Source organism: Bos taurus, chromosome 13 (genome assembly GCF_002263795.3).
Source record: "Bos taurus isolate L1 Dominette 01449 registration number 42190680 breed Hereford chromosome 13, ARS-UCD2.0, whole genome shotgun sequence".
In the NCBI taxonomy this organism is placed as follows: domain Eukaryota; kingdom Metazoa; phylum Chordata; class Mammalia; order Artiodactyla; family Bovidae; genus Bos; species Bos taurus.
The window spans coordinates 36052995-36071789 of NC_037340.1; the positions used below are offsets into that span (position 1 = coordinate 36052995).

At 44.7% G+C, this 18795-nt stretch overlaps 1 protein-coding gene across 8 annotated transcripts in view; it reads right to left on the minus strand.

Moving 5' to 3' along the window:
• Window positions 1-12412: 12412 nt before the first annotated feature.
• WAC (WW domain containing adaptor with coiled-coil) overlaps window positions 12413-18795 on the minus strand; it is a 79621-nt gene continuing 73238 nt past the window's right edge. For 7 of the 8 annotated variants that reach the window (XM_015474039.3, XM_059892926.1, XM_025001014.2 and 4 more), the window contains 3 exons: window positions 18119-18305; window positions 16810-16937; window positions 12413-15570 (listed from right to left, as the gene is read on the minus strand). In XM_015474039.3, the coding sequence (XP_015329525.1) occupies window positions 15501-15570; window positions 16810-16937; window positions 18119-18305 (385 nt within the window). In that variant the 3' untranslated portion in view covers window positions 12413-15500. The remainder of the gene's footprint in view (window positions 15571-16809; window positions 16938-18118; window positions 18306-18795) is intronic. The other variant, XM_059892923.1, reaches the window with a different exon arrangement.

Sequence of the window (18795 nt, forward strand, 5' to 3'; positions counted from 1 at the left end):
CCAGCACCGGGTCCACCTAGAGGCTGCCCTTCTCCCCACAGGACAGGCATTCAGGCAGCTCCCCGAGGCAGAGGCCACAGCCTCACGGTCCCCGCGGAGCCTCCAGGACCGTAGTGCCCCTGAGCAGGAGGGACAGAGCCAGTGACCACACCTACCTCTTCCAGCCTTCCCCCATGGCCACTCGGCCCTGGACAAGGAGAACCCACCTGTCCGGCACCCCCAGCCCTTGGCGAAGGGCCTTCACCCCCGAGGTAGGGGCCCAGGCAGCAGCCTCCCCCAACACCACCACCCCACCCATCAGGGAGCACCCAGGACCAAGAAAGGGGCCCCCTTCTGCAGAAGGAAAATTGTTCCTCCCAAATATTTATTTGGCACCTGCCAGAGCAGCTGTGGGGTGAAGGTTCAACATAGTTTCCAGCACCTTCTATAAACCTGGGTTATGACAGTGTGGTCAGACTTCACACCTTAGCACTGGTGGCTGGCCCAGCCCCCTCCCCACGGTGAGGAGGTTAGAGGAGCTTATTAACTGGAGGAGGAGGGGTCCCTTAGGTCTGGGGGTAGGGAGAAGGGGAGAAGGGAATGGGAGGGGGCAGAACAGGGGCCCTGACTTCTGTGTGCTCCCTGGCTTCACTTCTACCTGCCTGTCTTTTCAGTGGGCCTCTAGAGGCTTCCATACATAGAAGTTGCGTGTGACTCCCCCTCCTCCACGACTCCCACAGAAGAGGCCTTTCTTTCTTGGAGTCCCATCTCCTTACTGCCCCACCCCCAACCCCCGAAGCCCCCCGACCCTCTGACAAGGCAGGCTTGGTTCCTCCTGAGAAACAGTCAGCTGGTTGGACTCTGTTCAGTGGTTGGAGCAGAAGTAAAGAAAAACACAGACTTGGTCTCTTCACCTAAACGATGAAATCCGCTTTCGTTCAGACCTTCTTCCAGCCATCGTTGGGCCAGAGAACACCTGTCCGGTGGCCTTACGATCTGCTCCCCACTCTGGAGGGGCTCCGAGAGGGAGGGTCGGGATCACCAGAGGCGCCAAGACAGCGGACGTGAGCTGCACAGCCCCAGGCCTGTGGTCCGAGCGCGGGCCGAGCCTCCGATGGGCTGGGGTAGCTTCGGTCCAGGGTACAGAGAGGGACAGTCAGTATCCAAGGAGGCACAGCGCCATCTGCCCTGCCTCCTCTGACCGAACAGCTACCAGCCTACCTCGTGTTGGGGTCTGACCGCCAGGGGTCCATAAAGGGCTCATGAAACAAAGTGAAGTCGCTCAGTCGTGTCCGACTCTTTGCGACCCCGTGGACTGTAGCCTACTAGGCTCCTCCATCCATGGGGTTTTCCAGGCAAGAGTACTGGAGTGGGGTGCCGTTTCCTTCTCCAGGAGATCTTCCCAACCCAGGGATTGAACCTAGGTCTCCCACTTTGTAGGCAGATGCTTTACTATCTGAGCCACGAGGGAAGCCCACAAAACAAAGGTGGGCTTTTCTGGAGTGTGACCTCGTTTGATGTGTTCGGCAGGTCCATAGGGCTTCTTTGCGTCCTTGCCCCACTGGGGTCCCTCCACCCCCAGAGGACCTAGGTCCTAATGAGGCCACACCCATGGTCACACCCCTGCCCTCACCTGCCCAAGACAGAAACCCCTCCCTGGCACCTCCCCTGGCCTTTCCTAGAGGACCCACCCAAGAGGCCAACATCACTGCTCCTCTGAGCCACCTGAGGGCCACGAGGACTGAGTGGGGGCAAAGGGGTCCTTCCACCAGATCACAGTGGCCAGCGGGGCAGGCTCCCACAGTGACCCTGCATCGTCCACAGCCAGAAACCTCCCTACTGCACTCCTTGATTCTTCCCAGAACCCTGGGGTCACCCTGACCCCTCCCCTCTCACACTGTCATCCAGTCCATCAGGCATCTCGGTTGGCTGCCTTCCTAGTCCTCCCAGAACCCTGTGTCCTGTCTCTGCCAAGCCCTTAGCATCTCAAGCCTGGGCCACTGCAGTAGCTCCCAAGAGCCATGCTTCTCCCGCTACACCACTTCCATTCAGGTGTTCTCAACACACAGCCCTTGAAGATGGCAGCATGATGTGCTCTGACCAAAACCCTCCTGTGGACCTATTTCACTCGGAGTTAAAGCCAAAGTCCTCATGAGGCCTCCCGGGCCCTCTGTGGTCTGGATCTGGCCACCCACCCAACCTCATCTCCTGCCGGTCTCCCCTACTGATCACTCCACCCACTGCACCCAGGCCTGCTCTACCAGGGGGCCTTCACAGAAGCTTACTCTTCCTGATGTCCCCCCAGATGTGGCCAGCTCATTGTCCTCCAAATCTCAACCCTGTGTTTCTTGCCAACTGTGCTGACCTCCACCACACCATTCAAAATGGCAATAACAGGGGACTTACCAGGCAGTCCAGTGGTTAAGACTCGGAGCTTCCACTGCAGGAGCCATGGGCTCAAACTCATGTCCATCAAGTCAGTGAAGCCATCCAGCCATCTCATTCCCTGTTGCCCCCTTCTTCTGCTGCCCTCAGTCTTTCCCAGCCTCAGGATCCCTTCCAGTGAGTCAGCTCTTTGCATCAGGTGGCCAAACATGAGCTTGAGTTTCCCTGGATGGGAAACTAAGACCTCACATGCCTCTTGGTCCCTCAAAAATTTTTAATTAAAAAAATCTTTTTAATGGCACTACATCCCTGCACCACCCATCCATCTGGATGTTCTTACCCTGCTCTGCTTTTGCTTTATTCCTACCACTTATCACCTTCTAACTCACTGTGTAATTTACTTAAGTATCACTGGAAGGACTAATGCTGAAGCTGAAGCTCCAATACTTTGGCCACCCGATGAGAACTGCTGGCTTGCTGGAAAAGACCCTGATGCTGGGAAAGATTGAAGACAGGAGAAGAAGGGGGCAACAGAGCATGAGATGGTTGGATGGCATCACTGACTTGAGGGACATGAGTTTGAGCAAACTCCAGGAGATAGTGAAGGACAGGGAAGTCTGGCGTGCTGTAGTCCACCAGGTCACAGAGAGGCGGACACGATTTTAGCAACTGAACAACAACGATGTTTACCGTTTAGTGTCTGCTTCCCAGTGGAAGTGCGCATGCTCCACAGGCCAGGGAATTTTGAGTTCAGTGATGTGTCCCAAATATAAGGGACATTTTCTGGCATACGAGAAGGAGCTCAATATTTCCTCCCGAAGGGGCAAGAAGAATGTCACCCTTTACCAACAGACGTCACAGCTTGTATGTGGGCCCTGAAGCCACCCTTGCTGGTGCTGCTGGACCTTCCAGAGCCCACTGTGAGAACACTCCTTTCTGCTAACTTGTACGTGTGTCTGACTCTCAGCAGTGCTGCACAACTGGGATTAAACTGGTATCACCGGTTTAAGCCAAAGATGGAAGGAAATATGAAAAAGGGCGGGAGGGCTGCTGGAGGCAGCCCCTTCGATGTAGTTCCAGGTCAGAGAAAGTGAAGAGTAGGAGGCATTCTGGTCTCATTCACAGACCTAGTCTAACCCGCAATCACACATCACTACCTGGGCGGGTGAATGACAAGAGACATGCCGTGCCCAGAGCAGTCACTTACGCAAAAATAACTAATGAGCTCAGTTTGCCCATCCCCATGATGCTTTCTCTTGACAGGATGGCAAAAATGAAGACCTGACTGAGGAGGAAACAAATGCACACATCCCTGGTTTTAATGGAACCTCCAAGCTGAGCCTCAGCTTGTCCACGATATCCTCTTGGAACTCAGCCCCCTTAGTTTCTTCATCTTCCAATCCAGACCCTTTCTGAGAACAGAAAGCCTAGCCCTAAACCACACTGTGAGTTTCTTGCAAGCCAGGAGCCTTGTGCCCCTGGTCTAAGGCATTAAGTGTTCATGGTTGTTGAGCTAGACTCTGGTTTCCTTGCCTGTGATCTAGCTGTTATTCCTAGTTCATCTGGGCTCCCATCCCTGAGGACCAGTCCTGCCATCAGCCCCTGGCTGGCATCTTTCTGTATAAACGGATCACTCTCCACTTTGGGCTGCTGTCCCCCTGGACTCCTGACCTGCCCCACCCACTTGCTGGCACTCTCATCAAATGACCCCCTTTTCCCTCCCTCTCCTTCTCCTGTTTCCAGTTAGCACAGTTTCTTTCTCCTCCAAACCAGTCTCCAGCCTAGGGGTACTGGCACGTTTGACAGTCAAGCTCACTTTTGTGATTAGAGTGGGTGATAGGTGACTAGAACCTGAACCCTGCCAGCCACAGCCTTTGGATTTATCGAGAGTAGATAGAGGGGGTAGGCAGATGGCTTCCGGCAACAGCACATCCTTCCTGAAGGTTTCATGTTGCTCAGATAAATTTTCCCCTTTGTTCCCAGGCTCTACCCCAATCCACTCATCTCCAAGTGAACAGCTAAGTGATGTGTCCATAGGGGCACCAGAATAGTGCCCCGAGGGTGTTTTCCAGCTCTGAAAACTCCAACCCTATGATTTAAACACTAAACAGTAAACTTACAAAGAAATAGCCAAAAACAACAAAGCAACTGCTGTATATAAGGCAAGCATCTCAGTGGAGGCAAATTTGAGCTATTGTTGTGGGCACTGTTTACCATTCCAACAGGCCCAGAACCATCAGATTCAATGGGAGGAGGAGAGCTCATATAAAGGCAAGAGAATGTACCATAGCTGTGATTGCTTCCAGCTAAGAGGTGGAGGGTTCACTCATTCAATCAACCTTTATTAATTAAACTCTTACATGCCAGGTCCTATTCTAGGGGCTGGGGACCCTGCAGGAAACAGACACACACAAGCCCTGCCTTTGTGGAGTTTATTCCTCAAGCTGAGGGAGTGAGGCCACAAATACATAAAAACTCAATCTCTGTGAGGTTGTGCCATCCTGCCCTGAATATGTGGTTTTGGATCACGGACTTCTCATTTCACTGGCTTCTCTCATCGTGGAGCACAGGCTCTAGAGTGCAGGCAACAGAGTCCATGGGCCTCAACTCCTGAGCCTTCACTCTAGAGCCTGTGTCCCCTGCGCTGACAGGCAGTTCTTAACCACTGGGCCACCAGGGAAGTCCGAGAGCCTGGATTTGAATTCAGCAAGTCAGACTCCCAGGGAGTGCTCACCCAATATCCTCCCAGAGGAAGTGTGTTCATTAAAATAAATTCCTGTCTCTTCAGTGTCCACTCACAGTTCTAGCAGCTATTTGAAAGCATAGCCACCTTCTCTCTCACCGCAGCCCTGAAGCCTGGGGAGCTTCTTGCCTGCTTGGCTGATCTGCCTGAATGTAGCCCAACACTGCCACCTAGTGTCACCAGCCTGGCAGCCCAGTCCGCAGCACACACATCTACTAGAACTGCTGTGGGCTTCCCTGGTGGCTCAGATGGTAAAGAATCCGCCTGCAATGAGGAAACCTAGGTTCGATCCCTGGGTTGGGAAGATCCCCTGGAGGAGGGCATGGCAACCCTCTTCAGTATTCTTGCCTGGAGAATCCCCATGGACAGAGGAGTCTGGTGGGCTGCAGTCTATGGGGTCCCAAAGTGTCAGACACGACTGAATGTCTAAGAACATCCCAAGTCCTGCTGCAGTTTCCCTCCCGTAACCGTTTCCGTGGTGGCTCAGATGGTCAAGAATCTGCCTGCAATGCAAGAGACCTGGGTTCAGTTCCTAGGTCAGGAAGATCCCCTGGAGAAGGGAATGGCAATCCACTCCAGTATTCTTGCCTGGAGAATTTCATGGACTGAGGAGCCTGGTGGACTACAGCCCCGTCCATGGGGTCCGACACGGCTGAATGACTGACACTATCACTATGACTGCAAAAGAAGATGCTTGTTGTAAAACTTTCAAGTATGCTTGTAGAGAATGATTCTGAAAACTGACTTCTACAGGGCAAAGCCAAAGGGGCCCTGACTTGACCCCTGTATGGATATTTCTCTAATTTTCCTTTGCTCCCAAACTCCACCACATGGTATCTGTTCTTGTGATACAGTGTTATCTGGTTATGTAAGGTAATGTCCTTAGTCGTGGAAGAGTGTGTAAAGGAAGGTGCTACAATGTCTACTCTGACTGTCAGATGGTTTAGGGGGGAGGTAGGGGACAGGGTGGTGAGGTTGTGAGTGATTAACTCCAGAAGGCAGCACACAGGTGTTCAGTGAACAGTTCTCTTCATGTTTCATAAGTTTGCTGTTTTTCAAAATAAAAAGTCACAAGCATTACTGGGATGTGTGGGAAGAGGGGCCAAGCATGGTCCCAGTGTCAATATCCAGACTCAGCCCTTCACTGCTCACCTGAAACCATCACAATAGTGTTCATCGGCTATACCCCAACAGAAAATAGTTTAAAACAACAACAACAAAGCCTGGTGGTCAGCCATCTTCTACTACCTAAACGAGACACAGTCCATAGAGATCGTGAAGTCATACACAGAGGGAGCTGGACTTCAGGTGACTTTATGAAGCTGACTGTCTTATTGCATGCTGCATGCTAAGTTGCTTCTGTCACGTCTGACTCTTTGTGACCCCATGGACTGTAGCCCAACCAGACTCCTCCGTCCATCGGATACTCCAGGCAAGAATACTGGAGTGGGTTGCCATGTCCTTCTCCAGGGATCTTCCTGACCCAGGGATTGAACCCCGTCTCACGTCTCCTGCATTGGCAGGTGGGTTCTTTAGCACTAGCGCCACCTGGGGAAGTCCTGACTGTCTTATTAGCTCACCCTTTTATACGCCAGATAATTTATTTTCCTTTTTTGAAATTTCTCTTATGATTGGTCTCTGTCACAGTCAGTTGATGTCGTATCCTAATTTATCCATTCCCAATGATGACATTTGGAATTCAATAATAAAAATACAGGTATATGGTGTATTAAAAAAAAAATATCCAGACTCAGGACACCGTGTGTGTCCTTGTGTGGGTCTCGGGGCCTGCATGCTGCTTGTGGACAAATCAGATCCCGGGGGGCTGGATTCCAGCCAATGAAAATGAGTGACTTTCCCTGCTGGATAAGCTTGGTGGCTCCAACCAAATAGACTATGGTAAACCTTACCTGGAGTTACAGACAGAGGTGAGGACATGAGTGAGGATTGGGAAGCAGAGAGGATGCAGGGGGAGGATCCTGCTGGGAAGCACCTGCCTGGCTTGAGCCCAGGTTCCCTCTTTCTTGGTTGTTACATGTGTGTAACATGTGTGCCCTCCAAATGTGTGCACATGTTACATGTGTAGCTTCATGCCCCCTCCAAATGCTCGCTTTTCCTTCTCCATCCAGATGACATTCCTCTTCTGTTTCACACGAGCGCAGGAGAGGAGTCAGAAACAACACAGAAAGTAACAACAGGGACACTGGGAAGGGCCCCAAAGTGGAGGCTGAGCCCTTCTCCCGTGGGGCTGGGGGCACAGGGGGCATGCACACGGCGGGAGGAGAATCCTCCCAGAGCGTGATGGGAACACGTGAGCCGGAGGCTGTGTCACCCCTGAAGTTTATCACTCGCATCACCCAAACATTCTCGCTGTGGACAAACACTGAGCTAAAGAAAATGGTTAAAAAACAAAAACATGCAACTCTGCGTAATTGGAAGCAGCGTCGAGGTGGGGCACAAAGGCAGTGAAAGCATGGAGGCCTAACCCCTGGGCTGCCAGGGGATAGTTCTAGAGGGCTTTATAAGCAAGTCTCTATGTCCCAATCCACATCCCTTTTCCCGAGGCCTGCTGTTGTTATTGTTGTCTAATTGCTTGGTTGTGTCTGACTCACTGAGACCTATAGCCTGCCAGGCTTCTCTGTCCATGGGATTTCCCAGGCAAGAACACTGCAGTGGGTTGTCATTTCTTCTCCAGGGGATTTTTCCAGACTTAGGGATCGAACTCTTATCTCCTGCACTGGCAGGCAGATTCTTTACCAGTGAGCCACCAGGGCCCCCTGTGTGGTTTACCTAAGGTCACTGATGGAGACTGTGAAAGCCCCCACTGAGTGCAGCCCGTTTTCCTCGCGTGGCTGGTCCTGGTTGAGAGAGGGTCCGGTGGGGCTGCCTGCACACTGCCCTCCTTCTGGTTGTGTCCAGGGTGGGGATGACTGGCCAGGGGACTTGTCCATGTATTTATTAACTGGACATCGTGTATGGCACTAATGTTCATCAATCGGTGCACTAATGAATGCTTAAAACAGGTCTGGGGGAGTGAAGCCTGGTTGGAGGGTTAGCCCATTTCCGTGGTGTCACTATTATCACTGTGGCCAATTTCGAGCGGCTGATAGAAAGTCATTAAACATAGAGTTGGGAATAAATGGGCATCATTGCACAGTCAGTGCCCTTGAGCTTGGCTTCAGCATGTTACAACCACCACAGCAGTATTTCCCAAACAGGACTGAAAGTGATAGAGGTGATAAAAAGTCTTTCTTTCTGACTGAGATTGTGCGGGACTGCTTCCGGTGTAGTGTCACTGAGCCCCGGTGTCACGTGGAGCCTGACACGCTATCCTATTCTCTTTCCTCACATCTCAGCTCAAGAACTCATCATAAGAGAGGCTTTTTTTCCAGGCTCCGTGATGTAAAACCCCTCACCTCTCCCTTGTGGGTCTCAAATCTATTAGATTTTGTTTCCTTCATAGCAACTATTTCTGTAGGTATTAAGCATTTTGCATTGAATTCTAAATTTTCTGTGCATTTATATTTTCAATCTGTTTATGCCTTCTTCATTGCCTTCCCTGGAGCAAGCACTTGACCCGCCCAGTATAGAGCACATTTCTACAGACGGAACTCCAAGTTGTCTCCCTGCTAAGAAAATTCTGCCCTTGTCCTTCCTCCCATTTTCTTATTCTGACATCACCTGACCGTCATTGGGGCCTAACCCCTCAGTTGCTCCCACCACCTTCTCCCTTCACCTTTTGGTTAGATCTGGTCAGTTATTGCTTTCTTTGAGGTTTCTGACCCTGGTTTGTTCGGGAGTGTCTGCTGTTCTTATATTTGAACAACTCACTGTTAACACTTGGGTCACTTTTTCTCAAACATTGTTTAGAACGTCATAGACGAGTGCTCCATGACCTCCTGTCAGGAAACGGTGCTGAAATCGGTACCCTTTCTCTCGGTTCTGCTAGTGAGGTCACAGGGCAAGCTGGTCATTTGCTTGTTTGTGTTCAAGCCCCCGTTTCTCCCATGTCTTCCCGTCTCAGGGCTGCAGAGCGTGTGTGTGCCAGGCTCTCTTGCTTCTGCGAAAACTCTGCTCTGAAGCAGGGGAGGTGGGGAAGTGGGGTTTCTCCCACCCTGCTCAATTGGCAGCCTAGTCAGGGGACTCAGTTTTCCTGGGCATGAGCTGCCCCTCTGAGCATCCTCCTGGGTCTCTGCCTTGCTGGTTCCTCTAGTTAGGCCTGCCTTGGTTTATCGTCCACCAGTTCTACACTCCCACCTTTGGAAATACCCAGGGTGACTTCTTTCTGACTGGACCTAAGTAAGGGGTGACTAGATGTGCTGACCTCCACCAACAGTTCTATCTTCATTTCTCTCCAGCCATTACCTTTCAAAGATTACAGAACAGGCTTGTGCTTTGTTCATTGTTTTGAAGTTTGTGGAGGAATATTTTGGCTCTTCAAATACTTTGGTTAAGCACTGGGGGATATCTTATCAGCTATCTTATCCTATAATTCCATTGTCGTGTATTTTTCGTCCTATCTTTGGCACACTTGTGCTTGTGAATCAGGTAAAGAGATATGGGTGGAGCCAGAGACTCTGTATTCGCATTTTACAACTTAAAGCTTCTCCAACCACAGAAGTGCCTTCTGCTTATCACTTTAACAGTTTTAGCTCATAAACATGATGAATGTTAAGGTATCAAAGTGGAAAAAAAAAAAAACTGAAATTTAATGAAGTGGCTTGTTGACTTGATATTTCAGAATGACTGCTCCATCTTTCTTTAATCATGAATTTAAAAATTTTTTTAAATGAATGCATTATGCTTAAATACAAATTTGAGCGATCCTAGAAAGCAAATACGTAAGCTGTATATTTCATTCATTCATGTAAAAATACTTGAGCACATTCTAGGTGCTGATTTTTCTAGGTGATGGGAATATGTAATACAAAAAACCTTGTTCTTGCACCCTGCCTTTTTCATTAAGGTAAAAACCCTAAACTACCTAAATAGGATGAGAAAACTTACAGTATTCTCACACCAACATATGCTGGTCAAACTGGGCAATTAAATAGTAGGCACATTAAAACAGGAAAAAGATGCCCGTTTATGAAATTCAGTTCGGTTCAGTCCCTCAGTCGTGTCTGACTCTTTGTGACCCCATAGACTGCAGCACGCCAGGCTTCCCTGTCCATCACCAACTCCCAGAGTTTAAGTTATGAAGTATGTGCATGCTAAGTCACTTTAGTCGTGTCTGACTCTGCAACCTTATGGACTAGCCTGCCAGGCTCCTCTGTCCATGGAATTCTCCAGGCAAGAATACTGGAGTGGGCTGCCATCCCCTCCTCCAGGGGATCTTCCCGACCCAGGGACTGAACCCATGTCTCTTAAGTCTACTGCACTGGCAGGTGTGCTCTTCACCACTATCCCCACCTGGAAAGCCCTTATAAAGTACACCCAGTCACAAAAGCAGGGAATTCTCACATCCCAGTTGTTTCCCTCTAGGACTGTTGTTCAGTTGCTAAGTCGTGTCTGACTCTTTACGACCTGTGGACTGCACCATGCTAGGCTTCCCTGTCCTTCACAATCTTCCCAAGTTTGCTCAGACTCCTATTTATGAATAGGTGATGCTATCCAACCATCTTACCCTCTGTTGCCTCCTTCTCCTCTTACCCTCCATCTTTCCCAGCATCAGGGTCCTCTAGGATGGGTATATGTAATAAGGACATTTTTCTACCAGTGACACATCTTAGAATGTAGTAGGTCTACACCCATCCTAAAAGTTACAAGTATCTAGTTGGAAGTCAAGGCATCATCTAAACCAAACAAATGGCCCCATCAAGGCTTCCTACCTTGTGAACCCTGGACCCAGTCCCCAGCCCTATCAGTCATGCAGTCATGCCCTATAGCAGAGACAGTTCCTGGCGGTCCATCTCCCTGTGCTTACCACATCAGAAAGAGCACCTTGCCTCTCAGGGGATTCTTTACTCCTCAAATGTATTACAGGAGGCTCTGATTATTACTGATTCAGTTGACTGATCATTTGAAACATTTCATAACACTAGCAATTAAGATGGGTTTGGAGTTAGGTTTTGATAACTAAGTCAATAGTGATTTCTTAGAAAAGAAAAAAAGCTAGTTGCTGTTCTTGTCTCTCAAGGTGAGGATCAAAATCACAACTTGAAGAAAAAAACTCAGTAATCTTATCTTTGTAAACTGACTCTGTCCATAGCCCTTTAACACTCATAATTCATTCAACAAATATTTATGGAGTGCTTACTCTGTACAAGACACTTCCGAAGAAAACTGCATGCAAGCTTAGGGATACTGATTTGGATGGTGGGGTGGGGGGCAGTCAGGACAGGCCTCTGAGATAAGACTGACTGGGCGGCCAGCTGTAGGATCAGGTCTTTGTGGACAGAGGAAGAGAAGACCACCGGGGTGGGGGGAAAGGGGCACTGCAGCCAACAAGGGAGAAACAGCAGAGAAACCTGACATGAGATCATGGTGACACTGGTGTTTGAACATGTAAGCCAAAGGAGTTTTGGATTTTGTTCCGTGACAGCCTGTGCACGAGTGTGTGTGTGTGTGTGTGTGTGTGTGTGTGTGTGTGTGTGTGTGTGAAACCTCGGGGCCAAGTTTTGTTTGGATTTTGTTCTGTGACAGCCTGTGCACGTGTGTGTGTGTGTGTGTGTGTGTGAGACAGCCTGTGCACGTGTGTGGCAGGCATTAGAACCAAGATTAAAAGGTAGGAGAGTGAGGTTGCCTCTGGCTTAGAGGATTGAAACCTCGGAGCAGGGAGCTCTCAGGTGTCAAGTACACTTATGAAGGCAGACCTGTGGTCCTTGGTGATGGGTGAGCACATGCTATTAGAGCAAATATATTTGGATCTTCAGCAACTGGGGCAACCATACTGTCAGCTACTGAGAATGGGAAGGGTGGAGGATCAAAGATCCCCCCTCCCTCACCCTGTCTTTTAAGAAAATTTGCCATGTTAAGGCAAGAATTAAACTCACTTGTTGGAAGCTCAAGAAGAGCCAAGGGCTGGAGATAATCTGGGTGAAATCGACCAAAGAGTGGGATTCTTTAGGTGGACTGCATTTTTAGGGCACTCCCCAAGTTCAGAATCAGGGAAAAGGGTACAGCAAATCCCAACTTTAAGTCAAATTTTTCATTAAAATGATGTGATTAAGAAATTATACGAAACACGACTGGAACACAACTGCTATTAAAAATTCTGTAGTAACCTGGTATTTTAACTATTTTTCCTCAAGTGCGTAATTTATGCACTCTTTCAAAACAGACTGTTCTGAAATAACTGCACAATATAGTCAAAACATATTTATTACTTTTCAGTGTCATTTTGTACACTCCAGTACAAATACAAGAATATAGCCATATTTACAGTTATTGAAAAGAAATCCGTATATTCAAACCCCACATCTAAATACAGTAGCTTTAAGTCCTGAACTACAATAGTTCTGGTTTGCAGTGAATGACTTCGCCCCCTGCCCCCTCCCCTTTGAAATAATCCCTTAAAGGTTGTGTTTAAAGAGAACAGATTGTTTCTGATATGGGTTAACAATTAATTCTTTGCAAAGTGTTAAGCACCTCCTTTCCAAGATTTTACAATTATGAAGCAGATATATAAAATCTGGAAGATAAAAATCACTCATTTGGGCTATTAAAAGCAGCATAATGTCTTTAAGAAAAGGCTGACACAGAGTTTTCAGTGTGCTTGAAGTCTGGCGGTACAGCCTGTTATCAAATTAAAGGTTAGTCAAATTAGTTAAGCAGAAGACAAAGGGAAAAATAGGAGGCTGGCTCTTCAAGGCTAAGACTTTCTAACAGACCCACCTTCACAGAATATTTTATTACATCACTTTTTAAGATTTGAATGCAACACTACTAATGTCCCTTTTAAAATAAAATCCTGAGGTTTCCTAGGGGCAATTTGTATCTCTGTTCTCAAATTCTCTGAACCACGGTGTCCACAAAATGAGATACATGCTCAAAGCCATGGCAACAGGACAACTAAAGGATATTGTTGGGGTATAGTATCTATTTTAATAAATATCCCCTGGTTACCTCAAGAAGGTTAGTAGCTGGACACCAAGTCTGTATTAGTATTAAAGTGCAGTATTTAAAATAATTCACTACAGAATAAGTGAATCAAATAGTGTAAAAATATTTCCACAAAATTTTTAATTGTTTAAAAATTCACTGGGAAATTTCAAATTAGGCATCTTCTCATATATATATATATATACACACATATATGTGTGTATATATATATATATGAGCAATTCCTAATTTAGGGATAAAAACACTTTTTAAAAGTCCAAAGAATAAGGTGATACAGATCAATAAACAATTAGAAAATTAAATTCAAAGTTACTTTAAACCACAAGCCAAGCTGCCATCTGATGGGGAAATATCTGCCTACCCCATCATCTTTCCAGAAAAGACACAGGACTACATCAGTAAGGGTTCTAACTTAACAAAGCTCTTACGAATTTCATGTACATGCACTAATCAAGCCCAGCAAATATTAACAATCTCACAGATATTAACATTTCATGATGATATAATTTATGACATTTGTCTTTTCTTACATTTTATCCTCAAGTTACAATAAAAAAAAAAGTCAGTTTCCAGTATGATCTTAATTACACTGGAATATTTTTGTATTTAGAAAATATCACATTTTACCTTTTTAAATGTATTAAGAAGTCTGAGCATTATCTTCTATACTTTAAATATGCTTAAAGCACAAGAGCATTTTGAATTTTTGCATCCCAGAATGTAGCAACAATGTCTAACATCACAAAATAAGCCCTTGGTGCTGGCAGTTCTGAAAGCACATGAATGCATCTGCCTCAACAGGAAAAAAAGTCTCTAAATTGGATAAGATTTTGAACTAGGAGATTTTTCTGCATAAAGAAACCCTTGTGATCTGATTTAATACTGGCAGTGTCATGCTAAGGCCACGTGACCAATATTTTAGCAAAGAAAAAAAAAAGCCAAGGTAATTTTATAGTAGCAATAGTTTCTTTTTTTATTTTAATATACTTTAGGAAACAATATACAAAGCTGAGCTTTCCCACTGTCTCCAGGTAACAGCAGGAAGCTCCAATTACACAAATTTAGCGTTTTGTGATGGCTAAGAACAGCAGTCAGCACCAGACTTGAACAGTTAGCTACAACACAAACATCCTTCAAAATGAAATGTCATAATAGCAAGACAGGTAAACCAGGGTTTTAACAAATGACAACCACTTGGGAAGTGACTTAATTGTTCTTGTTGAATTTCTTATTTCATTAAATAGTCTTATACACATTTTCCTGTTAATATGCTTTAAACAAAACCTCCCTTAAGGAATTATTTCAATGAAGTATAAATGTTCAACAAGAATAGTTTTGATAAAGAATCCCCAGGTAGTTCAAATTCTAATATGCATTGACTGAAGGTAAAGAAAAATAACAATTTTTGTTTCTTTTAACATGTTTATTACAACAGATACAATTCACATCTGACTAGCTTTGTTTCCTCTTCCCTCCCACAACCATGTTCATTGGGCCATTTCCTCATATTTGAGCAATCAATGTACTTTCAGCACACATGCCCAGCAGTACTTTTAAGTCCATTCTTACAGGGTGCAAATGGATTTCAATAATTTATACAAACAAGTGGGTTATGCTCAATCACTGCAATTTTAAGCTACTGTACACAGGAATGAAAAGGTTATAGAAAAGTGCCATAGCAACAGTGCCTTAAGAAAGGAGAAAAAGAGGAGCCTTAAAAAATGGATAAAATCAGATCAAGGATTTCAGAGGGAAATGGAACACACGGGAAATGAAAAACATTTCTCTGCAAAACAAATGGAGAAGCACTGCTCTTGATCAGGTGCAAGTGTGGAAACAGTTGTTTCATGATATTTTGTACACTGCCCATATGGTTCAAAATCGCATCCTTAGACACAGATCGCCTGGCGCTTGCACTGAATTTTTGAAAATGCAAGATTTCTGAATGATAAATTAACCCCCCAAATTTTTCTTTAAAAAAGCTAATTTTGCAGACAGGTTTACATGTAAAAGGCTAGGTATTTAGCCACCTCAGCATTGATTAGTTTTGGATGTCTAAGCTCTGTTACACATGGCTTCCCATGGCTTCACTCTACAAAACATATTTACAACGTGAAGAATACATCTACAAGAAATCTACATTTCAAGGGTTTTACAAATCAATCTTGTATCTTTCCCCTGAAGTGAATCTCACAGACCCCGACCCCTTGTCATTTCCTTTGCCCAGCTTAACGGTCCAAAGTCTACTTAAATGCAGCTCAAAAATGTTAAGACTGGGCAACAGATTTACAGTTCCTGTTCTCAACACCATGTGCAATTATTCACATCTTCACACCATGAAGGAATTCTGATTTTTTAGCTTTTCGAGTTCCTTAATTTGTTGTCTCAAAAATAGTATCCTGAAAAATAAAAGATGGCGTTAGAGCCCATGCGGTCATTATAAATTTTATAGAAAAAACAAACTTTTAACTATAAAAGTAGCTTTACAAAGAAAATGAGTTAACTACTAGCTATGATGAAGTAATTTAAAACTGTTCAGTCTAGTTAGGACAAAATAACCATTTGAAAATATGACAAATATTAAAGCACTGGGATGACAAAAGTTAAAATATCTCCTAGTTTTCTAACCCTTTCTCAATAATTACGAAGAACAATTCTCAATATAAATGTAGGTTCATAAAAATGGAGCAAAGTCCAGCTGACGTGCATATTTAAAACAAAATATAAAAACACAAACTCCACAGCTAACTAGATTTTTATGAACTTCATTAACACTATTCCTCTTCAGTGAACTGTGACAATTACTGCTTGATATCTACATGGTCAAACGTGGTTTGTGACCGTGTTTCAGTAGCTGCACATCTGTCGAGCAAGCCAAAGTAAGGTTTTACATATGTCAGAACTACTTTCGAAGCAATCCTAGAGTAAAAAAAAATCCCAACTGATATTCAGGAAGTGCTTCCAGACTTTTTAGTCGTTGAAAGGTTAGGTTAAAAACTCACTTTCCCAAGTTTACCATAAACGATGACTTGGCATCTGTGGTTTCACGACAAGATTACATCTGACACAGTGACTCAACACAGACAGGATGTGAAGCCACTCAAATGTGTCCTCAATTTTGTAACAGGCATTGAAAAAAAAAATAACCTATACTATTTAACACAATATAGAAATCCTACTTGAATAAAACACTACATCATTAAGAAATACAAGACAGAGTTAAGGTGAAAACAATTTAAAAAAGCACATATACATCATTAAACTTCCTAGACAACTAAACTCTTCATGTAATTTCCAAGAGATCTATTGATGCTTCAAGGACAATGTAATCAGTTGTTTGAATGTCAACTGAGATATTTACCCTCAGTAAGAGGGCACTGCTCTCAACCAAAGAGGGGACTCCTGGTAACTGGTCGCTGTCAACATCTCACTTTTTAAATAAAACAAGTACCTTATGTAGTCATTATCCAAGAAAAAAAAGTTTAATAATAAAGCATTTATACCATGGGTTAAGAGAAATAAAATCTAGATGCCATTACCATTCGTCAGGAATATTACTAAATTATGAAACAGTTCACAGTACTATGGAATGTGATATATCAAAGAGAACTTTAAATTTACTTCAGTGAAAAGCTTACCTTTGCTCTCGCAAAGTTGCTTGAATTTCACATACTCGGACTAAAGATCTTAAATTTTTTAATTCAGTACAAATTTCTGACATATGAACGCTTCCCATGTTATGGGCTTCTTCTCGCAATCTTGATGCCTATAAAAGAAATGAAAATCTCATGAAATATAAGTCACATTCACATACAAAATAAAGAGTGTAACTTTATATCAAGATTACAGAATAAATATTTTCTTTTAAATCCACAAAAATGCTCATGGATTTGGGCGGGCTGGGGTGGGGGTGGGGGGGTGGCAGGGAATTTTTTTTTTTTTTAAACCCATCTCTAATGGTGAAATGTATTCCTTTAAGATTTCACCCCTCAGGCTTCTTGAGAAGATACTATTTTCAGTCTCATGGTAGTACAGCACTAAGATAGAAGGACTCATGATTTGTGATTAATAAAAAATGCTGGATCGGCCAAAATGAAGTTCAGGTGTAACACTGATAAAGGGGCCTTACTGTATCCCTGTATCAAGAGATACACAATGCATGACCATGAGCTTACAGAACATTTCCGATGGTTAGTCATTTGATAAAACACAACAGCCAGTGGCAATAACTGTAATGTGCTAGGGTTGGTCCTTCATCCCCAAGTACAAGTGTTTTCTAACTTTCAGTAGTTAATTGAACCTTGAACAAGAGGTTTACACTGTGCAGGCAGGCCCACTTACACATGGATTTTTTTCCAATAATCAACACTGCTGTTCTACACAATCCACAGTTGGCTGATCTGGGGGTGAGGGACTGTGGATATGGAGGGCTGACTATAAACCATACTTGGATTTTTGACTGTGTGGAGAGTCAGCCCCCCTACCCAAGTTGTTCAAGGGTCAACTGTACTAAAAGGATCAGAGTAGCTGGCTGAGTAGGAAAAGCATGCTGGCTTTGAGTCGTATCACTCTAGTAATTGAGTGACCTTGGTACAGATCATTTGGTCTTAAGAGCCTCATTAGTAGAACAAAAAACTCATGATCTGCACTGGTCAGTAGTTTTAGAAAATGGAATAAATATAAAGCACTTAGCACAGAGCTAAACGCTGAGCACTTGATAATGGGAGCTATAATGATAATTAGAATATGTGAAACCACAGAAAGTTACTTCACAAATATCCTGTAAGTACATATCAAATATTTTACAAAGTAACCACAGACAACCTAATGAGAAATTAGTTGTTTTAAAGACGGCTCAAATCCACAGGGTCCGGGTTAGACTTTCTCAAAGTGGAATTGAGCTGCCAGCAAACCACAGGCAGAACACCTGCTGTGACTGTGATGTACCTGCTTCTCCGCATGATCTGCAGGCCATCCTTGAACGTGCTTGATGAGATTTTCATTGAAGTGTGCTGCGAGCGTCGGTGTTAGTGAACACGGAGGTCGGGCAGAGGAGTTCTGTGGTACAACTGCTGTATTTGATGCGTTACTACTAGACGTGTGATTTGGACCAGGTGACGGACTTCTCTGGCTGCTATGAGAAAAGATAACCGAATGTGGAGCATGGTTAAAAGTGGTTTCTAGGTATCCTAAACATTGCCTGTCAATACCTTTCATTAACTTAAAGATACCCAAATTCCTAATAACAACTTATTATTTTAATATTAAATAAGTATAATTTCAAATCCAAAGAAAACTTATATCATATTCCTAATACACGTCTGAGGTTAAAAGAGCCCTTTGAACAGTTATGTCAGGGCTGAATTTAAAATATCTGTACTCAACCAAACTTAACAGTGGAACCTGTGCCTCTGTATACTACAAACACTAATAAGGATGTGACTAAGCAATGGTCACATTAGAACAGTTGTAGATATAAGGCACATCAATATATCTTAAATACATGAAGACATGGAGGGTGAAAAGTTCAGAGGTTTTGACTGTTTAAAATCAGAGTAAAGTGTATAATCAGAGGGTGAAATAATGTGAAGCAAAACAGACATTTTAACTGCCTCACAATGAAT